The sequence below is a fragment of the Cavia porcellus genome, unplaced genomic scaffold (assembly GCF_034190915.1).
Source record: "Cavia porcellus strain 051 isolate PalLab524CR breed Dunkin Hartley unplaced genomic scaffold, mCavPor4.1 scaffold_16, whole genome shotgun sequence".
Classification (NCBI taxonomy): domain Eukaryota; kingdom Metazoa; phylum Chordata; class Mammalia; order Rodentia; family Caviidae; genus Cavia; species Cavia porcellus.
In genome coordinates, this window is record NW_026947499.1 from 6,848,331 (window position 1) to 6,868,708 (window position 20,378).

At 46.0% G+C, this 20,378-nt stretch overlaps 1 protein-coding gene across 2 annotated transcripts; it reads right to left on the reverse strand.

The window, feature by feature from the left end:
• Positions 1–675: 675 nt before the first annotated feature.
• Tmed2 (transmembrane p24 trafficking protein 2) lies at positions 676–11,957 on the reverse strand. 2 transcript variants are annotated; one of them, XM_013144739.3, is made up of 5 exons: positions 11,671–11,957; positions 10,132–10,324; positions 9,618–9,638; positions 6,779–6,886; positions 676–2,175 (listed from the first exon to the last, which is right to left on the reverse strand). In XM_013144739.3, exons 1-5 carry the CDS (start codon positions 11,848–11,850, stop codon positions 2,051–2,053), a joined length of 627 nt encoding a protein of 208 aa, XP_013000193.1. In that variant the 5' UTR covers positions 11,851–11,957; the 3' UTR covers positions 676–2,050. The 2 variants fall into 2 exon arrangements, with proteins under 2 accessions (XP_013000193.1, XP_003462952.1); XM_003462904.5 differs by lacking the exon at positions 9,618–9,638 and having other exon boundaries at positions 11,671–11,954.
• Between the last annotated feature and the right edge of the window lie 8,421 nt (positions 11,958–20,378).

The window sequence follows — 20,378 nt, forward strand, 5'->3', positions numbered from 1 at the left end:
AAAACCTGAAACAGTTGCACTGGAAGGATCACCACAGGACACTTCCAGACAGCTCCAAAGCAAGCACACAGCAAACTGCACGGCTGTTGGTTTCTTGCCAAGACCTTTTTCCAAGACCAGTCCCTCATTCCCAAAATGTTACCCAAAGTAATGGCAGTGTTGAGGCATAAACCGGCCAAAGCATGGAAAGCATTTAGCAACAGCTCAGGCCATTCCGCAGCCCTCGGTAGAGGCTGAGTCCCAGCAGGCCTTGGTGTAAGGGAGGGAGACCAACTGTCAGCCTGCCGAAGAGGCCCTGGCTCCGCCTTTTACTGTATCTGGGGTGTTGAGCAAATCACTCTCATATCCATCTCCAACCTCCATAAACAAATCGTTAAGTGACATGAATTCATGTTTTTTTCAAACAAAAAAAAATAGAAACTAAAATTGAGTCCCTATTCACTATCCTTGTTTATTTATCCTTAATTTATTTTGGTACCAAGGATTGAACTCAAGACCTTCCTCTTGCCAGGAAGGTGCTTGTGCCGCTGAACTAAATCCCCAGCCCACTATCCTTATTTATAGCAGGTATAATTACATAAAACATGGAGATGTCTCATCTCAAATAACAGAAAAGTTGGTTATTTAACAAGAGTGAGCTAACCATAGTTAACACATAAAACACAGAACACTGGATGTTTTTAAAAAGAATTGTTTATTTAGTGAACCTGGGGCATATTAGATACACAACCAATTTTAAATTTACATATTTTAATTCAATTTTGAAGTGTTTCCACACACACACACACACACACACACACACACACACACACACAAATTGGCATGCAACAGTTTTCCTAAAGTGAAACAGGCACCTCATCAGTAAACTGTTGCAAGTATTTTCATCCAAGGTTAAAAAATTGTCCTGAACATGAAAACCTGTAACGAATTTAAATTAACTATATAAAATTGTTACTTATAGTTTTCCCCTTGCAAAGATTCAAAAAAAGAATGTCCAAGTAACCAATATACCTCAGTCACAACATAATCCTGGATCACTCCCACACCAAACCCAGAAGCTCCTTTAATCTGAAACTCATCATCAAAGAGAAAGACTTTTCATTTTATGTAAAACAAAATTTACATGTGCCAAAAAAGAAAGACCCAGGAGAAACAAAACAAGAACCAGAGTGCTGACACTGACACCATGTTCAGTGCCCTGATGGGACCTAAGAGGCCACAGATGAGAAATAAAACAGTGGCTGTTTATCACCGCAAAGAAACCCAGAGGCCTGAACCCTTTGGCATCACAAGTCTCGATTTTTCTACAATGCCAAGGGTAGAGAAAAGGGACATGCTGGCACCGAGAGCAGCTGGCATGTGCTTCGACACCCAGGGAACAGGCTGAACAGGGGCTCCTGAGGGGGCGGAAACCAAACAACAGTTAGCTCAGCCGCTTAGCTCACCAGTGAGGGGGTTCAGTCTAAGAGTCTATGGAAGTGTAGGGGAAGTGTGTGTTGGGGCAGTCTTAGACTGAAGGGCGGTGAGGGACAGTGGGAAAGGCCCCAGCCTCCTGCTCTGACACTCCCAAGTCAGAGCACTGCCACTATGCTGGGCAGAAAAGGCCAAGATTGAAATCACTGTTTCATGTAACAGCTGGGCAGTCAGTTCCCAAGGACTCAGCCGTGCCAGGAGGGAGTCCAGAGACTGGAGTCACTGTATGAGGGTCCATCAGGCTCTGTGCCAATTCCTGAACAAACTGCATTTTTAAGTGAAAATAAAAAAGGCATAATAAAAAACTATACTCCTGCTTCTGTTCACAATGTTGGAATTTTGGAAGGACCTGTATAATGAAAGCAATTCAAATAAATTTTATGCCGATCAAATGTCAAATTTTCAATTTAACTTTCCTAAAAAAAAAAGGTCCCCCCCAGTATCTATTAATCACAAAGAAACATAAGCTGTGAATTTACAGTTCCAAAAATAAAAATGTAGAAACTAATGACACTATTATGACCAAGATGTTTGGTAAACAAGTAAATTATGTGTTTGGGATCATAAGAAAGGCCTTTTAAACAACCCTCCGGACTTCAAAAAACCTCTTCAGGTAGTAGATCTGTCCCAATGTCATAGCAACTAGAACAAGAGCTTCAAAGAAGGACCAAAGGACCACTCTGCTGTTCGTGTTGTCATTGACTGTAGGAAGACAAGAAGAAAAAATTAACAACCACTCCCTGAAGGGACATAATTCCCTAGGTTTTTTGGGGTTTTTCTTTGTTTTGTTTTGTCTTTTAATTGGTACCGGGGATGGAACTCACGACTGCCTGCTTGCAAGGCAGGCGCTTATGCCACTGAGCTAAATCCCCAGCCCCTATTATTCCCTAGGTTTACACAATACTGTTTTGCATACCATGCACAGGACTTCTATCTGCGGTAACTCAGCATCTCGGGAGCAGAGATGTTTAGCTCTGAAACCTTAATGATATCCACTGTGCGGAATCCTACTATGCTGAAGTTCAGAGACCAGAGAGCAAACAGCCCGCCAAAGTCACACTTCCAAGATTAACCTCCAGTCCAACCCTCTTTCTTGCTCACTATGAATGTCCTACATTATCATACTTTTAGCTGGGACAGAAAACAGTTTAACGAAAAGCATTGTCTACCAAGTCAAAATATGCCAGGCTGTGTGTATTTTTCTTTAAATGCTTAGTCGACAAAGTATTTAGTGAGCACCTACTATGTGCCTGGTTTTTATTCTAGATGGGAGAAGCTTCTCAGTTTCGTGGACTGATTACGGCAGTTACAACACTACCAAACAGAAGACACTTTCTCACCACTGACCATACTCTCACGCTAAGGATTTGACCCTTAAAGGAAACCCAGGACTCCTTAGATCCACTCTGCTCACCCTGTCACATCTCCCTCTTAGTTATCTTTCTACTGTTACTTCTGTAAACCACTCAGTAGCTCCCCAACTTCTCTGTAAAAAGCATTACAAGGCTGGGGTTTAGCTCAGCAGCATAAGCGCCTGCCTTGCAAGTTCGATCCTGGTACCAAAAAATAAGGATTACAATCAGTCATATTAACCAGCCGCATAAGTGAGCACCAGATTGTTGGATACATGCATTTTAAGACTGAACAGGTCCTGTAATCACTCAGGGAGAAGTGAAAAGCAACTGGCATTCTTCTAAAAGGATAACTTCATTTCTCAAAAATGTAACTTTTGGGCTTGGAGTTTAGCTCAGTGGCATAAGACTGCCTGCCAGGCAAGTCATGAGTTCAATTCCCAGTACCAGAAGCCAAAAAAAAAAAAAAAAAAACCTCAAAAATCCCAGAACATTAACTAGATCCATAAGAACCATCAAAGATCCATTCAAAATTACTGACATGTACTAATTCCATAACTGGAAAAGCTCACTTCTGCTATACTGTAGCATAACTATGAATAACTATCATGTAAGGATTGTCTGAAAGAGGAAAGTTTGAGTAAGTATCTCAAAATATTAAGCAACTTTTAAAAATCTTTTAGAGGTATGGGAAATAGGAGTTTCTTTTTTGGGGAAGGACCAAGGTCTCACTAGGCAGTTCAAGCAGGCATTGAACTCACTACATAGCCCAGACTAACCTCAAACTTAAAAATCCTCCTGTCTCAGCCTCCCCAGTGCTCGGGTTACAGGCACCGCAGGTGCTACCACGCCTGGCAAAAATGAGTTTCTAGACAATGTCTAAGAAACAGGCTATAAAATTGTATACGCCGTTTTACTCACTTATGTCAAAGTTCCTGTCTTTAAGGAAAAGCAAGCTAGCTGGCACAGTGGCACGCGCCTGCATCCCAGCACCTCTGGGACACTGAGGTGGGAGACTCAAATTCAACTGGTGCCAGGGCGGACTAGTGAGACCCTGTCTCAAAACAAAGAAAAGAGCTGGAGACACAGCACAGTGTCGAGGCCCTTGTCTTACTCACTGATATCACCAAGAACAAATGAATGACGAATGAATGAATGAATGAATGGAGTCGGAGGCACAGTTCTGTGAAGGCACTAGGTCCAGCCCTGGAATCAGCCCTCCCCCGAAATAAACTTTAAAAATTAAAAAACAAAACTTAAATGTAACAGTCTGGTGTGATGGTGCACACCTGTACCCCAGTACCATGGGAGGCTGAGGTACAAAAATGCCAAGTTCTAGCCCAGCCTGGGCAACTTAGCAAGACCCACTCTCAAAACAAAAAACAAAAACATAAAAAGTAAATGTGGATTAAGCTCAGTGTGAAGGCCCTGAGTTCAATCTCCAGTTCAAAAAACAAAACAAAACAAAATAACAATTAACAGTGATGACTAAGCCAGGCAGGATGGCACATGCCTATAATCCCAGCACTTAGAAGGCTGAGGCAAGAGGATCACCATGAGTTGAGACCAGCGTAGGTTACAAAGTGAGCTCAAGGCCAGTCTGAACTGCACAGTGAGACCCTGCCTCAAAAATACAAAACAAAAACAAAAACCATGCTTATCCTACAGTAGAGGAGGGGAGCATCTCCTGGCCCTTTTATTCTGATACAGTCCTGCTAAGGTGCCCAGCAGAACTTTAACTTGTAATTCTCTTCAGCCTTCCTGATGCTGGTATTCTAGGCTGAACAGTTTTTATTTCTTTCTTTATACTTCTTTGTATTTCTCAAATTTTCAACCTGAATATGTGTTCATTCTTTTTTCCTCCTAATTATGACACTGTATTGTATCTGAGAAATTTGCCATGTGGCCTCTCATGAATGTCAAATCCCAGTCTCTTCTTTCTCCATAGACAAATGCATCTAACTCAAAAAACACAGAAACCTAACACAAGGACGCAGCAAAGTGTGTGTAAGATGTTGCCCTCTTGCTGTTCACAAAGATGCATGGCCCGGAGGCCCCCAAGCAGCATCATAGTACCAGGGAACACGGGGTTCCCTCGGCGGAGTCATCACAATCCACGGTGGGGAAGATGCGTGAAAACCACCACTGTGAGGACCAATGCATCTCCAAAACTAAACTGGGTATCTGAAAATTCAATTCTACAAAAAAAAAATAAAAATAAAAAAGAGCATCTCCACTGAGGGCAAGAAAACAAAGCTGGCCACCCCTTCAGACCGCCTGAGCCCCATCTACCTGTACAGCCCTGCGGTCTCACTTGTCAAGACTACAAAGTGACCAAGGTCCTTAGCCCCCGGCTTCTCACCCCAGAATGGGCTGGCTCCCCAATAGGAGGAAGTTAGCAACAAAGGGCTTCCTAGCAGGCGAGGGGAGGAGGAGGCCATCACAGAGGTGAGGAGGGGAGTGGTGGCGAGGAGAAAGAACTGCACAGGAGGCAGGGCAGCTGTGCTCTGCCTGGGGAAGGCTGGGGGTCTCTGCAGCCTCCTGCAGCCCCCATCACCTGCCGGCAGCCCCTTCCCCTCATGGCAAGAGGACAGCCCCTTGTGGCAGGTGTTTGAGCTGTGTTGGCCTTAGTGCCTCCTCGCTCCATTCCCCGCCACCACTCAGATCAGCGACTCAGACCAGAGCTCGAGCTCAAAGGAAACCCTACACACAGGAGCCAAAAGGAGAAGGAAAGTCACTGCACAGCAGCTTGGGGTCTGGACTAAAATACAGTATTTGGTCTGTATGTCAGTATGCTAAATCTTAATTTAAGGTGAAACCATACAATTTATACAAGACTCTAATCATTACTGTTTACACACAAAAATACACTCCAAGTTTCTAACTTAGAAACTGGACACAAACTGCTCCTTACCCTGGTGACGTCCCTGTATTCAGGTTTACTATTCTAACTAGTCTGAGCCTCTTACTGCAGGAAAGTTAAACCTCAGCATGTAGTATTGATCACACTGGAAAAAATTTCAGTTATGTGAGTAAAGCCAATGTTTTAAAACTCATTTTGCAATGTTTTCCCCCTATCCTTTAAGAAATCTATTAGCAGGGCCGGGGATTTAGCTCAGCGGCATAAGCACCTGCCTTGCAAGCGCACAGTTCTGAGTTCAATCCCCGGTACCAAAAAAAAAAAAAAAAGAAAGAAAAAAAAACTATTAGATTAACCCTCAGCTGCTCATAAAATTTTTATATTTTTGATACTAGGGATTGAACTCATAACCCTGAGCTTGCCAGGCAGGCACTTGTGCCACTGAGCTAAATCCCTGGTTCAAAATTTGGTCTTCAATAAATGAATAAATTTTAAACTCTTAAAAGCTTAAGCTGAGTTTTAATATTTTTGGTATACAATGAATATCCCAGTAATAAACTACCTTTACACAGAATTCTACAAATGTGTATACTAAGCTAGGCATGGTGGCACACATGTTATCCCAGCCTTCAGGAAGCTGCGACAGGAGGACTATAAATTTGATTGAGGCCAGCCTGGGCTACATTGTGAGTTTAAAGTCAGCCAGAATAACATAGCGAGACTCTGTCTCAAACAAACAGAAATGTGCATACACAAAAAAATCTTTGTGTAGGGGCTTTTATATAAAAAAAAGTCACACATGCCAAGTGTGGTAGGACATGCCTGTAATCCCATCTACTTCAGAGGCTGAGGCAGGAGGACCCAAAGTTCAAGGCCAACCTACCCAACTTAGCAAGATCCTTTCTCAAAAGTTTAAAAAGGGGCTATGGTTGTAGCTCAGTAGTACACTGCCCTGTGTTTGACCCTAGTACCCGACCCCACACCCTGCAAAAAGCCGAAGCATGATTACGTCTGCCTAACTTGGGAACGAGGAGGAGATGTGCAAGCGGCAAGACTCCCCAGGAGCCGCACCACGCGGCCGAGCTGCACTCACTGGCTCTGTGTATCCTCTCCCGGACCTCCATGTACTCCTGCTCGTGTTTCACGGCCGTCATGGCCACAGCCAGCTCGTTGATCATCTCTTCCAGCTTGTTCTGGTGAGCTGTGGAGAGACGAGAACAGGTCAGCAGGCAGCCAGGGTGTCAGGGAGAAACACTGACAAAACTACCGCGCACTTCCCAGAGAGGGTCAGAAAAAGCCACAGTTAGAAATGGAGCAGCCATCAAACTGGACCACCGTTATGAGCCACTGAGACAACAAAATTCTCAGAACATTTGTTTAAAGTCCATTTTCAGACCGGGCGTGGTGGCACATGCCTGTAATCCCAGCACTGGGGAAGCTGAGCCAGGAGGACTGCCATGAATTCAATGTTCAATGCCAGCCTGGGCTATGTGGTGAGTTTCAGGCCTAAGCTACATAGCAAGAACCTGTCTCCAAAAAACAAACAAACCGATTAAAAAAAAAAAAAAAGACCAACCCAAAAAAGTAAAGTCCATTCTCAGTAGAGAAACCCCTCAGAGTGGGAAGCACACTTTGCAGTGCAGTGCGGACTACAAGAAACCCCCAACAGACACCCGCTAAGCTAATGAGCTGGCGCTGTTCCACCAAGTTCAGGATTCTGCCTGCCATCTACAGAGACAATAGACAAAAAGGAAACACAGCACATAAGTTAGTATATATTTCTGAAACCCTAAATCCTAAGAATAACAAAATTTAAACTAAAATTGAAATCTTTTAAAAAAAAAAGAAAGAAAGAAAGAAAGAAAGAAAGAAATCTACTTCTAAAACTCACATAAACTAGGTGTGAGGATACATGCCTATAATCCCAGCAACCTAGGAGACTGAGGGAAGAGGATTATAAATTCGAACCTAGCCTGGACACTGTAGCAAGATCCTCTCTCAAAACTAAAATAAAAAAGGAACAGGGACATATGTCATTTCAAAGGCCCTGTCTTCAATCCCAGTACTGCTACCAAAAAAAACCCAAAGAAACAAACACATAGCTCTAATCCAGGAGTAATGTGAAAATTTGAAAATGAAAGACTTTTAAACTCTATGAAACAGAGAAAAACAAGAAAGCACTCTTAGGAAAACCTACACCAACTCAAACATTTTTCTACGACAAAGTCATGTTTTCACCACAGTGGGGAACTGCAGGGATTTTAAATAGTCAAACTCAACTGTGCAAGTGTGTAACCATGCAGTCTCTTTTACCAACAATGAGTATGTGATTGCGTCTCAAGGACTATGCTTCTAGTTGGTGCGATGTCCTGACAGGGTTTAGCGAAAGAATCCGGGCGGGGGAGGGGCAGGCGCCCTGGCCTCATGTGGGTCCCTCATTCACCACAGAGGTCCCTAACTGGGAGGGAAGCCGCAGCCCTCCTGTGGGAGTGGAGCTGGAATCCCAAGGCACCCTTCTGGCTTGGCACTGGAAGGCCTATGCACAAGAAACCTTCGGACCAGGGTCTCTCAGGAGAGGAACTGGTGACACTTGGACCACCCATCCTGTGTTTGCTATGGGAGCTGCACAGTGCACTGGAGGGAATTGGGCAGCACCCACAGCCTCCAGAGGCCAGTAGCACCCTCTCACTTCAGTCTTGAGTCTAACAATATCTCCAGATAATATCAAATGTCCCAGGGGCAAGGATCATTGCCCACTGGAGAAGCCCTGCTTTACAGCAAGGCTCAAGTTGACATTGACATCAAGCTGTTTTGCTGACATGAACAAGCAGAAGTAAAGCCACAGTATTAAGAGTTACTTAAGAAGTTCAATGCCACCGTCACAGCCAGTATTTTTCGACCATTTAAATTGGACCAATTTTTTTTTTTTTTTTTGGTCTTTTTCCTTTTTATCGGTACCAGGGACCGAATTCATGACTATGCCGCTGAGCTAAATCCCCAGCCCCAATTGGACCAATTTTTAAAAACTGAATAAACACAAAGCCCTTCGAAATCCCAAATTCACCTTGAGAATTAGTCAAGCCCAACCTCATAAGTGGCCCTAAAAAACTAAACACAAGGATTACTAAATGGCTGGACGCAAGGCTGTAATCCCAGCAATCACCTCGAGTTTGAGGCCAGCCTGAACTACAGAGCAAGACCCTGTCTCAAAACAAAAACAAACAAAACCCTACTAGTGTAGCTCATGATTGTATCAATTTCACAACCTCACACAACTATCATATTTGTCATGTCAGTACTCCACTAATTGTGAATATCCGGGACACACGTTACCATGCTAACACCATGGATATTTTAAACAAGTGCTAGCTTCCAAGGGTCCCAGCAAAAGGAGGGAGGATACTCGCTTTAGTAAGCAGTTCATCCAGAAGAACCAATTAGCATTCACTACTAGTCAGCTGAACAATAGCCAATCTCTCCTGAACCTAAAGCTACACATGGCCTTTTAATTATATTTCATAGCTAACTACAAATTTCAAGTCAGAAGCTTGCAACAATAATAACCAAGTCTATAAAATACCTGCTACCCAGTTAAAATCACAATTTGCAACTGCCTTGTTTAATTAAGTCTCTTCCACATGGTATACACCTGCAACCTCAGCATTTAGAAGGCTGAGTTCAACCTGGGCTATGTGGCAAGTTCAAGGCCAGCCTGGACTACATAAAGACTCCATCTAAAGAAACTTAAATAACCTAACCCATCTCTCGTATTAACAAATAAATTTCCAAAAAATAGTCAAATTAGTTGTAGGGCTTTTTAAAGAGAATACACTCTCATGCCAACAAACTGAGTTAGAAAAGAAAAGCGGATATTAGACATTAGCAAATGAAATGATGCAAAAAAAAAAGCTATCAAAAAGCAATCCACATACCATCCCAGGTATCTCCACCACCTAAAGAAAAGTGTGAGATATAAACAAAAATACCAACAAATATATATATACATATATATATACACATTAGCTAAACTGGTTATGTTTGGGAATGAGCAAATAAAGGAATATATGCCAGGATTAACACATTAACAACCACCTAAGATATATGTAACCTAGATCCTCACAGGAACACATAGTGGTAAGAAAAGCTGCCAGAGGGCAAACTGGAAAGAACAGCAACAACATGAAATTCCAGAAATTAAGAGACATAAATAAGTAAAAATTACAGTACATTTCACAAGTTTTTGGTTCAAAAACAGTGAATGCATGGTAGAGAAATTCATTTTTTCCTTTTGATACCAAGAATGAAATTTTGGAAGTTGCACTTGCCAGGCAGGTATTTATGCCACTGAGCTGTATCTCTGTGCTGGAATAAGAAATTTTTAAAAAGTGTACAGAATTGAAGTCAGCTCTTGCAATAGAATATAACTCTTCCAAATGTTCATCTCACCTTCTGTTTCCATGTCTTGTCCTTTTGGAGCCTCCCCGATGTCAATGGTGAACATTACTATCTTTGGAGTCATGGTAGACATCCTATTACTAAAACAAAACTTGTATGTTCCATCCATGTGAGCAGCAAATGTGTATTTCCCACTGGACTCTCGGTCTCCTTTGTAAATTGATTTATTATCAGGTCCTGTAATCTGGAAGCAGAAGAGAAAGACACAAAAATCTCACCAAAAGGGCTGGGGATATAGCTCAGTGGCACAAGGGCCTACCTGGCAAGCACGAGGGCCTGAGTTCGATTCCTAGTACTGGGGGGAAAATAATCTCACCAAAGATATGAAATCATAAACCTTGTAAGTAATGTCTACTGGCAGGAGGAAACTAATATGGAACTTTCACTTAGCTCCACTTCAGTTAAGTGACAGTAATCACTCCTGCTCCTATCTTCCCATCTTTATAAAACAAAGATAGATTACAAGGCTCTCTAAAGCATCTTTTAGCGCTGGCTGCATTTATGTCCTGTGTGTCCAACTGGAACTCAAATCCCTTCGAAAGAAACCACAACTTTCACATAGGCTCCAACAGACTTAACACCATCAACAAACATTTGAATATGTGGGTGATAATAAAAAAAAAGAAAACTTTAAAATGAGTTTTTATAAAGCTACATTTCAAGATGTTTGGGATTACTCTCACACAACGGACTCGCTTTACCAAATATGCCTGTTAAGACTTAAGAGAAAGGACTAGATTGAAAATTAGAAGAAACAAAATTTCATCACAGACTGCCTCAAACCAGCTGTTATACCATGGGCAAATCAGCTCTTTTAACCCAGTCACCTGTCAAACTTGGCTTGAAAGCTGATCTCTAAGGTCTTGGCTAAGCCAAAGAGCCTCTCATATTGTGTAACTTGCCACCAGCTGTACTGCCCTTCACTGACAAATGAAGAATCTACACACCCCATTAGTCAAGCTTAAGACGAATTAAAATCTTAATTACACTTCGCAACAATCATTACTCCTAAAACGCACGATCAACTGCCCATCTCTCTCCCAGGCAGAGTGGGCGAAACGAAGTATAGTCTGTTGCAAAACCTAGAGATCCTTCCTACGAACATTAAACCAAAGTGTAACTTCTGTCTAGCTGCCGATCTACTTTTGGAGAAGTCTGCACGCCCTGTGCCGATGCGATTCAGTAACAAGGGGAGCAGCTGCCGACTGGATCTGGTCCTGCCCCACCAATCGCGCCCGACTCTTGGCGCCTTCTGGGCAGGGAATGACACGCGGCACCCGGGCGACAGAGCCGGGCCACAGGGGCTCCCTTGGACTCCGCCGTCTAACTGCAGGGTGGTGGTGACCACGGAGCGGCCCGGCGGCCCTCGTGGCATGGGTGCCGGCGGCGATGTGGCCCCGAGGGGTCGCCGTGGGGCACGGGCCCTCCCAGGACCAGCGGTTGCCCGGCCTGCGCCGCTTCTGGCCCTGCGCGCCACCGATCCCCGCGCCGCCGCGCGAACCCGCCTGGGCCGCGGCAGTGCGCCCGTACCTCCACGTCGATGTCCAGGAAGCCGCCCTCGGCCACCTCGAAGATGAGGCCCATCTTGGTGCCCGAGGTGACCCGCTCGAAGAAACACTCCTCAGCATGCGCGTCGATGCTAACGAAGTAGCCCGAGGCAGTGGCCAGGAGGGCAGCCAGGAGCACCAGCAGTTCAGCAAGCGTCACCATGGTGGGTTTCGGGCCGAAGCCAGGACGCGGACTGCGGCCTCCAGAGTTGTCTTCACCGCTACCTCCTCAGCCGCCACCACCTCAGCTCCACCCCTTCCGGCTACGCCACCCCAGGGGGCTGATGCGGGCGCCGGGGATTGGCGAGCGCCGGCTACTGCCACGTAACGGATGCACGGCGGCCGCCGAGGGTCATGCCGGCTGCACGCGGCTCCGGCCCGGACGGCGGCTCTGAAGGGCCAAACCATTTTTTCTCCAGTCTTCTGACGCGCAAACCAATCTTCACGTAGACTTATGAAGAAAACCGTAATCAAGAGGCTTCCCCTGCCCGGTAAACGCCGTTTTACGTTTGCTCAGAAAGATCTTGAACGATTTTGGAGTCAGTGATGGGATGGAGAGAATGAAAAGTGGGGGCTGAAGCCAATAGCTTTGAGGAGTTTTGTGGCCCCTCCCCATCTCCCTGCTTATCTAGATGTAGACGCGGGATGCTGGAAATGCCCTAGATCTTTGCCTAGGCGTGGATATCTGGGTGTTTTACGTGACTTTTTTTAAAAGTCAAGAAGCTGTGTACTTAAGATAAATGCACCATATTTTACTTTATGTATGTAACCTCTTATCGGCCAAAAAAGTTTACCTTGTTCAAATTCCGTTAAAGGAGATCTCGCAGTTCTCTTAAGTCTTGCTGCATTCCTGCACCCCCTTGGCCCTCGCCAGCTGCTGCGATTGTTTTGTTTTGTTTTGTTTTGTTTTGTTTTGTTTTTGACGCTGAGCCTCCTGGTAATCTCCTATTCATCCCTGATAACCCGATTCAGACTTCACCTCTTGTGTCCCCAAATGCCTTCTTCCCGACACTCACCTCTTTCTTCACGCTTGCGACCCAGACCAGTTCTGACCAAATGACTCTGATTTACCACTCCTGGAGCACAGCCTTGGTACCTGTGTATCATCCTCTCAGCCTCTACTTCCGGCCACAAAAAGAGGGCTCTTTACGCGCTAGTTGAATTCATTGACCTGACCTGGAGTCGAGGACCCCAGACTTTTTCTTTATCTGTAAAAAGGGATGATAACGCCACATGCCTAACAAATTCGAGAGAGTATTCTTTGCAAAGGCCAACAGTCAATAGGGGGCGGTAGCTGCACAATATCTAGTCTCTCCTCTAGATGTCTGGGAACTGGAGCCACTTGGGTGGTGAAGGCTTCTTGAGGCGAGTGTCTTACTAAACCGAGTTCCAGCAATGGCCCCAGGTTCCCCTGTCCCCTGCCTGACAGAGGTTTGATTTTACCTGGTAACTCAGACCTAAGAAAAATACCAACGGCGACTTTGTTTCCATCTAGAAATTTCAATGTTAATTTTCAATTTTCAAATGATTAAAAAATAGTCTAACTCCACCTATCAGGAATAAAATACTGTGGTTTTTCCTGGGGTTTTCTGGTTGTGCGTGCGTGTGTGTGTGTGTGCACGCGCGCGCGCGCGCGCGCATAATGGGAATGAAACCCAGGGCCGCCTACATGCTAGGCAAGTGTTTGACCACTAAACTACTTGCCTCCCTTTAACTTTTATTTTGAGAGAGTCTCACTAAATTCCCCAGGCTAGCCTTGAACTTACCATCCTGCTGCCCCGGCCTCCTCCTCCTGTTACTTTATTGACAATTTTTATTTGTGTATTTATTTTTAGTTTTTTGAGACAGGGTCTTGCTGCATAGTCCAGGCTGGCTGGAGGGGGCGGTGTTTTGTTTAGTTTTTTTATATTTTAAAAGACTGTATGTGTGTGGTCCTGGGGCTCGATCCCAGGATCTTGTGCATGCAAAACAAGAACTCTACCACTAAGCCACATCCCCAGTCCTTTATTTTTAATTTGTTTTCTTTTTCCCCGACTCCTCTACCCTTCCTTCAACCTACTGACAACGATTTTAAGATATTTGAATAATCCAAATTCAAGCCCTTAATTTTCGTTTCTTTGTTGAGACAGGAACTCGGTAAACTGCTCCACTACCCAGGCTGGGTGCCAGCTTGCAGCCCACTCCCGCTTCTTGGCCTCCAAAGCGCTGTGATTATAGAGGTCTGCGGCGGCACCAACTTCCGAACAGGCTGAACCTCAATACGGTTACCTACTCCCACCAGCTCCAGGGGTGGAGTCCTGAGCTCATAAGTCTTTTCACCGTTTGCTCAGTCCCCACAAGCCTGTTCTGCGTGACAGGAACTACGTTTCCCAGGATCCTTTGCGCCCAGCCGCCGGGAAACTTAGCCAATTGCAGGCACCGGCGGCTGGGAAGGCGGAGAAAGTTAGGCTTTTGCGTCCTCTTCTTGGGAAACCGCCTTCCCAGACACTGCATTCTGAATACAGTTCCCGCCTTCCACTTCGTCTCCTGGCCCCCGGGCTCGGGTGACCCCACTTGCTTCCTTTGTCCCCCCACGCCTGATTTCATGCATTTCTGCCATCTTTAGTCTCCAGGGTGTTTCCGCAACCCGTCTGGCTCTTCAACAGTCATCGCCCACGGCGATGGCTTTGAAAAGTACCTAAGGCCTGTGTGGTGCTGGCTCCTTCATCCGAAGGTGGAACCCAATTCTCCCCTTGAAGGGGAGGGAGCCAAGCTTGTGACTCCTACCTGACAAACGTGCAGTGTGAGTTCCCAAGCCAGGCCTTGTTCTCTCAAGTCACTTCAGCTGGGGGAAGCCAGCTGTCCACCCAGCAAGTCTTGAGGGCGCTCAGCTTCTCCCCAAGGACTGTGCCACTGCACACTCTTGCCAGGGTGCTCGCCAACTCCATTCCAGCTTCAGATAACTCCAGCCTATATGTTGTTGGATTTTGGACTCACTATGTAGTCCAGGCTGGCCTTGAACTCTTGGCAATCCTCCTGCCTCAGCCTCCCATGTGCTACATTTACAGGCGTGCACCCTATACCCAACTCCAGCCTATATTTTGACTGCAACACCCAGAGAGATGTTATATCAGAACTACCTCAGCCAAGTTGCTCCCAAATTCTGGACCCACCAAAACCCTGTAAGATAATGAACGATGACTCTTGTTTTGAGTCACTGAATTCTGGGTAAATCACACCAGGATAGATGGTGATGCACCTATTTAATCAATTTCTACATCGAGATTTTGCATTGGAAAAGCATGAAGTGGATGCTACTTTCTGACTGGTACAGACTCTGAATTGTAAAATAAGGCTAAAAAATTAGACAACAGAGAGCCAGGCATGGTGGTGCACACCTGTCATCCCAGCACTCGGAGGGCTGAGGCAGAAGGATTGTTTCAAGTGTGAGACCAGCCTGGCCTCTGTCATAAGATCTTTCTCAAAAAACAAGACAAAAAACTTAGACAAGAGAGTAAAGAGGATAGAACATCAAAACCTAATCAGTACTATTTAAAAGTGAATGTTGGAGAACGTAGCTTGCAAGTGCAGACAAACATGGTTTCTAGTACAGAAGCGTGGAATGGGACGGTTACAGCTGATTTTGTGACACAGCAGTCACATGTCATAGGAGCAGAGCCAGGTCACATGGCCTATCTGGGGGAAGAAACAAGATGGCAGCTCCCACTGGTCGTGGTGGCACTGCCTGTGGTCTGGGTGAGGGAGCATGATCCCCCCAATGCAAGATCGGGGTGCAGTTAACATCTGCACATACACAGCAGTGACACATGATGGAAGGGGATTCGTGGGCAGGAGGCACCTCATGGGCACCGTGTTCCCCAGGACTGGGCCAGAGTGAACAGTGGAGCGCAGAATAGGGCGTGCAGTCAGCAAACAAGGGCAGGCTTGGGAGAGTCTTGCATGCCGTGCTAAACTTTCAGTTTTTTGGGTTTTGGGGGGGGGTACTGGAAATTGAACTCAGGACCTCACGCTTGCCAGGCAGGTGCTGCACCACTGAGCTAAATGCCTAGCCCTTAGGTTTTACTATTCCAGAGAGCAGGGGTCAATAAACTACTGCCCATGGTTATTTTTGTCAATAAAGTTTTATTGGAACACAATAACCCCTTGTCTATACTGCTTAAACCACAACAGCAGAGGTGAGTAACTGCCAGATCCCACATACCCTGCAGAACCTCAAATACTTACAATCTGCTCCCCTGCAGAAAAAAACTTGTTGCCATGGTATGGTGACTCATGCCTGTCATTCCAGCAATCAGGAGGCTGAAGCAGGAGGATCACTGTGAGTGGGCTACATAGTTATACCTTGTTGCCACAAAAACAAAATCCTCAAGGACACAGACTACATTCCCAGTGTCCAGGGCAGCACCTGGCACCAGGAGGTCTTCCTAACAGAGCCGCCTTGAGAATCACTGGCTTTAGCCCAATGCCTGGATATAGTAACAGCTTGGTAGCTACAGGCTGACTTGGAACCCCTCCTGCAGCCTTTAATACATGGAGGCAAACCTGTGGTGGTCAACACCACAAACCCAGCCCAGCTTTTGCATCTGTCCTCCTCCCTCCTCTCCGGGCAGGCTGATTCCCTGCCTAAAACTCCCCCTTCCTTCCTGCCCTTCCCATCAGGAATCTTCATGGCCCACTGTTAATAAAATGCTCTGTCAGGGGTGGTAATGCATACCTGTAATCCCAGAAGGATCACTTCGAGTTCAAGGCCAGCCTGGGCTTCACAGTGAGACCTTGTCTCAAAAACAAAAACTATTGCATGTAGAAAGATGCATCACCCTGGAGTCACCAACACACAGCAGCACACTGGGGCTTTGCTGTTATTTCCCTACTTAGACACATGTTTGTCCTTAAATTGTCCAGGCTGCGCTTGCCATTGTGAGCCTCTTCCCTCACCTTCTAAGTCTGGGAGATGGCAGGTGTGCACCAACATCTCCTTCCTCCTCCTTTTCTTCTAATTTATAGGCAGGAGCCCTGAGGCAGAGGCTGTAACATGTTTTGGCTAGTCCCATAAAGTTGAAAGAATTAAACAACAGCAACATTGTTTAAAATACCTTAGTCAGGAGGCAGCTTGAATGTCTATCAAGGAAACCATGATCAGAAACCTTACAGTAAATCTGTGCAACAGAAAACTGTTTTATCACTCAAAGAATGACAAGTAGCTCATGGTGGCACTTGCCTGTAATCCCAGCACTCAGGAGGCTGAGGCAGGAAGTCTGAGGCCAGCCTGAACTACACAGTGAAATTGTGTCTTAAGAAAGAGAGAGAGAGAGAGAGACATCACCTCCACATCCTGTGCTTTAAGAATGAGCTATGTCTACATACATGAGCAAGAAAGATGATACAGGTTTTATTATGTGAGAAAAGCACATTGTGTACTAATAAGTATAGCATGCTTCTCTCAACACTGTACTGAGGATAGAACCCAGGCCCTTTGCACTGAACTGTATCACCAGCCCTTTTTAAAATCTTATCTTGGGGCTGGGGATTTAGCTCAGCGGCATAAGCGCCTGCCTTGCAAGCAGGCAGTAGTGAGTTCGATCCCCGGTACCGACAAAAAAAAAAAAAAAAAAAAAAAAAACCAAAAAAATAAAATCTTATCTTGAGACAGAGACTTTTTAAATTGTTAAACTGCCCAAGGCTGAGTTCACACTTGTGATCCTCCTGCCTCAGCCTCCCAGATGGGACCACAGGTGTGCACCACCACATTTGCAATGTCCTATTTAAAAAAAAAGTCAGTAAACCATGGTAGCACAAGCCTGTGACCCCAGAACTTGAGAAGCTAAGGCAGGAGGATCATGGAATGTTGGAGGCCAGCCTGGGCTACATCTTGAGTTCAAAACAAGCCTGGACTACATAGCAAGACCCTATCTGAAAAAAACCAAGAATAAAGAAAGAAAGTTCCAACCTGGCTAGGACAACTTAACAATTTAAGGAGGCCTTGTCACAAAATAAAACGTAAGAAAAGGAGCTTGTGATGTAGGTCAGTGCAAAGGCCCTGGGTTCAGTCTCTAGGATGAGAAAAAAAAGATACAGTGATGATAGGTTCCCAGACCATCTCACCTGTGTCACGTTGGAAGAGCAGGAGGAACCCCAAAGCCTCAGCAGCCCCAGTGGAAAGGGCAGGAATGGCCTGGGAGCGGAGTGAAGGGTAAGGCAATTTGAGGGTCAAGGTAGCCCTAAACTTGAGACTCTCCTGCCTCAGTTTCCAGCTGTTGGGATTATAGGTGTGAGCCACCCATGCCCAGCCAGACTTCCCTCCCTTTCTCTGTAGCTGAAGAAAGGTTTACAGTTCTCCCAGGAACATAATGTTCCACTGCTCCCTCATATCCGTAGTCTTTAGATAAGAGGACAAAAATGAGAAAAAAGCTTTTTTTATTAAATTTTTCAAATATTACAGGAAGGAGGACAGCATATAAACCTGCATGTGCCCATCACCCAGCTTCCACGGTAGGTAACAAAATGTCATCCTTTGGTGGCGGTATTTGGGAGGCTGAAGCAGGTGGATGGCTGTGCGTTACAGGCCAGCCTCAATTTCACAGTGAGCCTCACAACAATAACCACAAATACTGTCCCCATGGCCTCTGTAATCCCAAACATCCCACTTTCTCAGCAAACATTTTTTTTTCTTTTAGGACATGGTCTCCCTATGTATAAGCAGGGCTGTTAAGACTGGTACAACGGACATGTCTGTAATCCCAGATCCCTGGGAGGCTGAGGCAGTAGGGCTGCAAGTCTGAGGTCAGCCTGGGCAATTTAGGGAGACCCTATCACAAGACAAAACATAAAGACAGCTGGGGATGTAGCTCAGTAGTGAAGGACAGGGTTTGATCACCAACACTGGGGGAAAAAATCCAGGTTTTCTGTTCCCTTTACAGAAGCTGAGCAGATTAAATCTGTGTTTTCCCTGATCACCCCATGCCCCCAGTGTAGGCCAATAACACAAGTTACCTATGGGTTCTCTCAGCCGAATGTGGTTTTTACCCCAATACTGGGAATTGAAGTCTCTACATTGAGCTACATCCTCAATATGTTCTATATGACTCTTTGAAATGAGGTTTTGCTAAATTGTCCAGGCTGGCCCTAAACTTGGGATCCTCCTGCCTCAGCCTCCTGAATAGCTAGGATTACAGAAGCACTGTGCCAGCCTCATTTAGTATTTTTGGACCATGGGTGACCATGGTTGATCATGGCAACTGAAACAATTAAAGTGAAACCAGGACTAAGAAAGGCTGCTGAAGGTTCTTTTCAGTTTCCTCTTCTGTAAAGAGGATAACAAACCTCAACTGTTAAACTTACTTATAACGCGATTTACACACCCCAAGGCTAAACTCACTATGTAATGGGTTAGCCTTGAATTCACAGCGATCCCCCTGCCTCAGCCTCTTAAATGCTAGGACTGTAGGGCTGGAGGTTTAGCTCGGCGGCATAAGCACCTGCCTTGCAAGCAGGCAGTCGTGAGTTCGATCCCTGGTACCGCTAAAAAGGAAAAAGACAAAAAACAAAACAAACAAACAAAAAATGCTAGGACTGTAAGTATGTGTCACCAGGCTGGGCTCCTCCTTTTTTGTATTATTTTATTTATTTATTTTTTTTATCGGTACCGGGGATCAAACTCACAACTACCTGCTTGCAAGGCAAGCGCTTATGCCGCTGAGCTAAATCTCCAGCCCCCTGTTTTATTTTATTTCTTTGGTACCAGAGATGGAACTCATGACCTCCTGCTTGCCAGGCAGGCGCTGCACTGGTGTGCGGTATCCCCAGCCCCTGAACACATCCCCAGCCTTCCCCTTAAAGTCTTTCCTAGCCCCATCCCTTCAGGGTCCCTATGGCTCCTAACCCCAGTTCAGCAGACTGGGCCTTCAGGGCAGAGTGGACAGCCCATGGGTCTTCATGAGGAAGTGAGTGCACACCTCCTCCCCTCATAGACACAGCCTGCAACTCGAACAACTAAGAACGCTGGGGCAGCAGGATCAAGCATTCCAGACCAGGGCCAGGGGTTTAGCTCAGCGGTGTGAGCGCCTGCCTGGCAAGCGTGAGGTTGTGAGTTCGATCTCCGGTACCAAATAATAACAATAAAATAAATAAGAGCTGGAGGTATAGCTCAGTGCAGAAGGCCTGGCATGCAGAAGGCCCTGAGTTCAATTCCCAGTACCACAAACAACAAAACCACTATGCTCCCAAACAACAAAATGCCCCAAGACCAGCGGCCTCACCTAAGGTCTCCGCGGTCTCCGGGGCTCCCGCGCAGGGGGGGAGCCGCGCTGGGATCCTCAGGCTCTGGGGAGCCCAGCCGCCCTCAGGCCACACCTCTGGAGTAGGAGGTGAGGGAGCTGATACTGCGAAGCACTTGGAATCTTACTTGGCACGGGGTAAGCACTCTGCATTTTAGCTGAATCTAAATCCAGTACTTTTTCCTTTTTCAGGACTTTGCTGGAGATGAAGCTCAGGGCTCTGCACGTTCTAGGCAAGCGTCCCCTGAGTCCCCCGGGGCCGGCCTCTGACGGTTCTTCAATAACTCCGCACCGGCCGGGGTGGCTTCAGGGCTCCGGGGCCCCAAGAGTCCCGGCTTCCAGGTCAAGGCCTGCAAAGTCCGACGCCCGAGGCTCAGCCGCGACCAGAGCGGCAGCGACGGGCGGGGTGCAGAGGACG

What these genes read in the sequence shown, in the direction of transcription:
- Tmed2 (XM_013144739.3), bottom strand. Translation starts at nt 11,850, where the DNA reads ATGGTGACGCTTGCTGAACTGCTGGTGCTCCTGGCTGCCCTCCTGGCC. An exon ending in ACAAGACATGGAAACAGAAG is followed by an intron (nt 9,639 to 10,131) that starts GTGAGATGAACA and finishes ACTTTTCTTTAG; the next exon opens with GTGGTGGAGATACCTGGGAT. An exon ending in TGGTGGAGATACCTGGGATG is followed by an intron (nt 6,887 to 9,617) that starts GTATGTGGATTG and finishes GTCTCTCCACAG; the next exon opens with CTCACCAGAACAAGCTGGAA.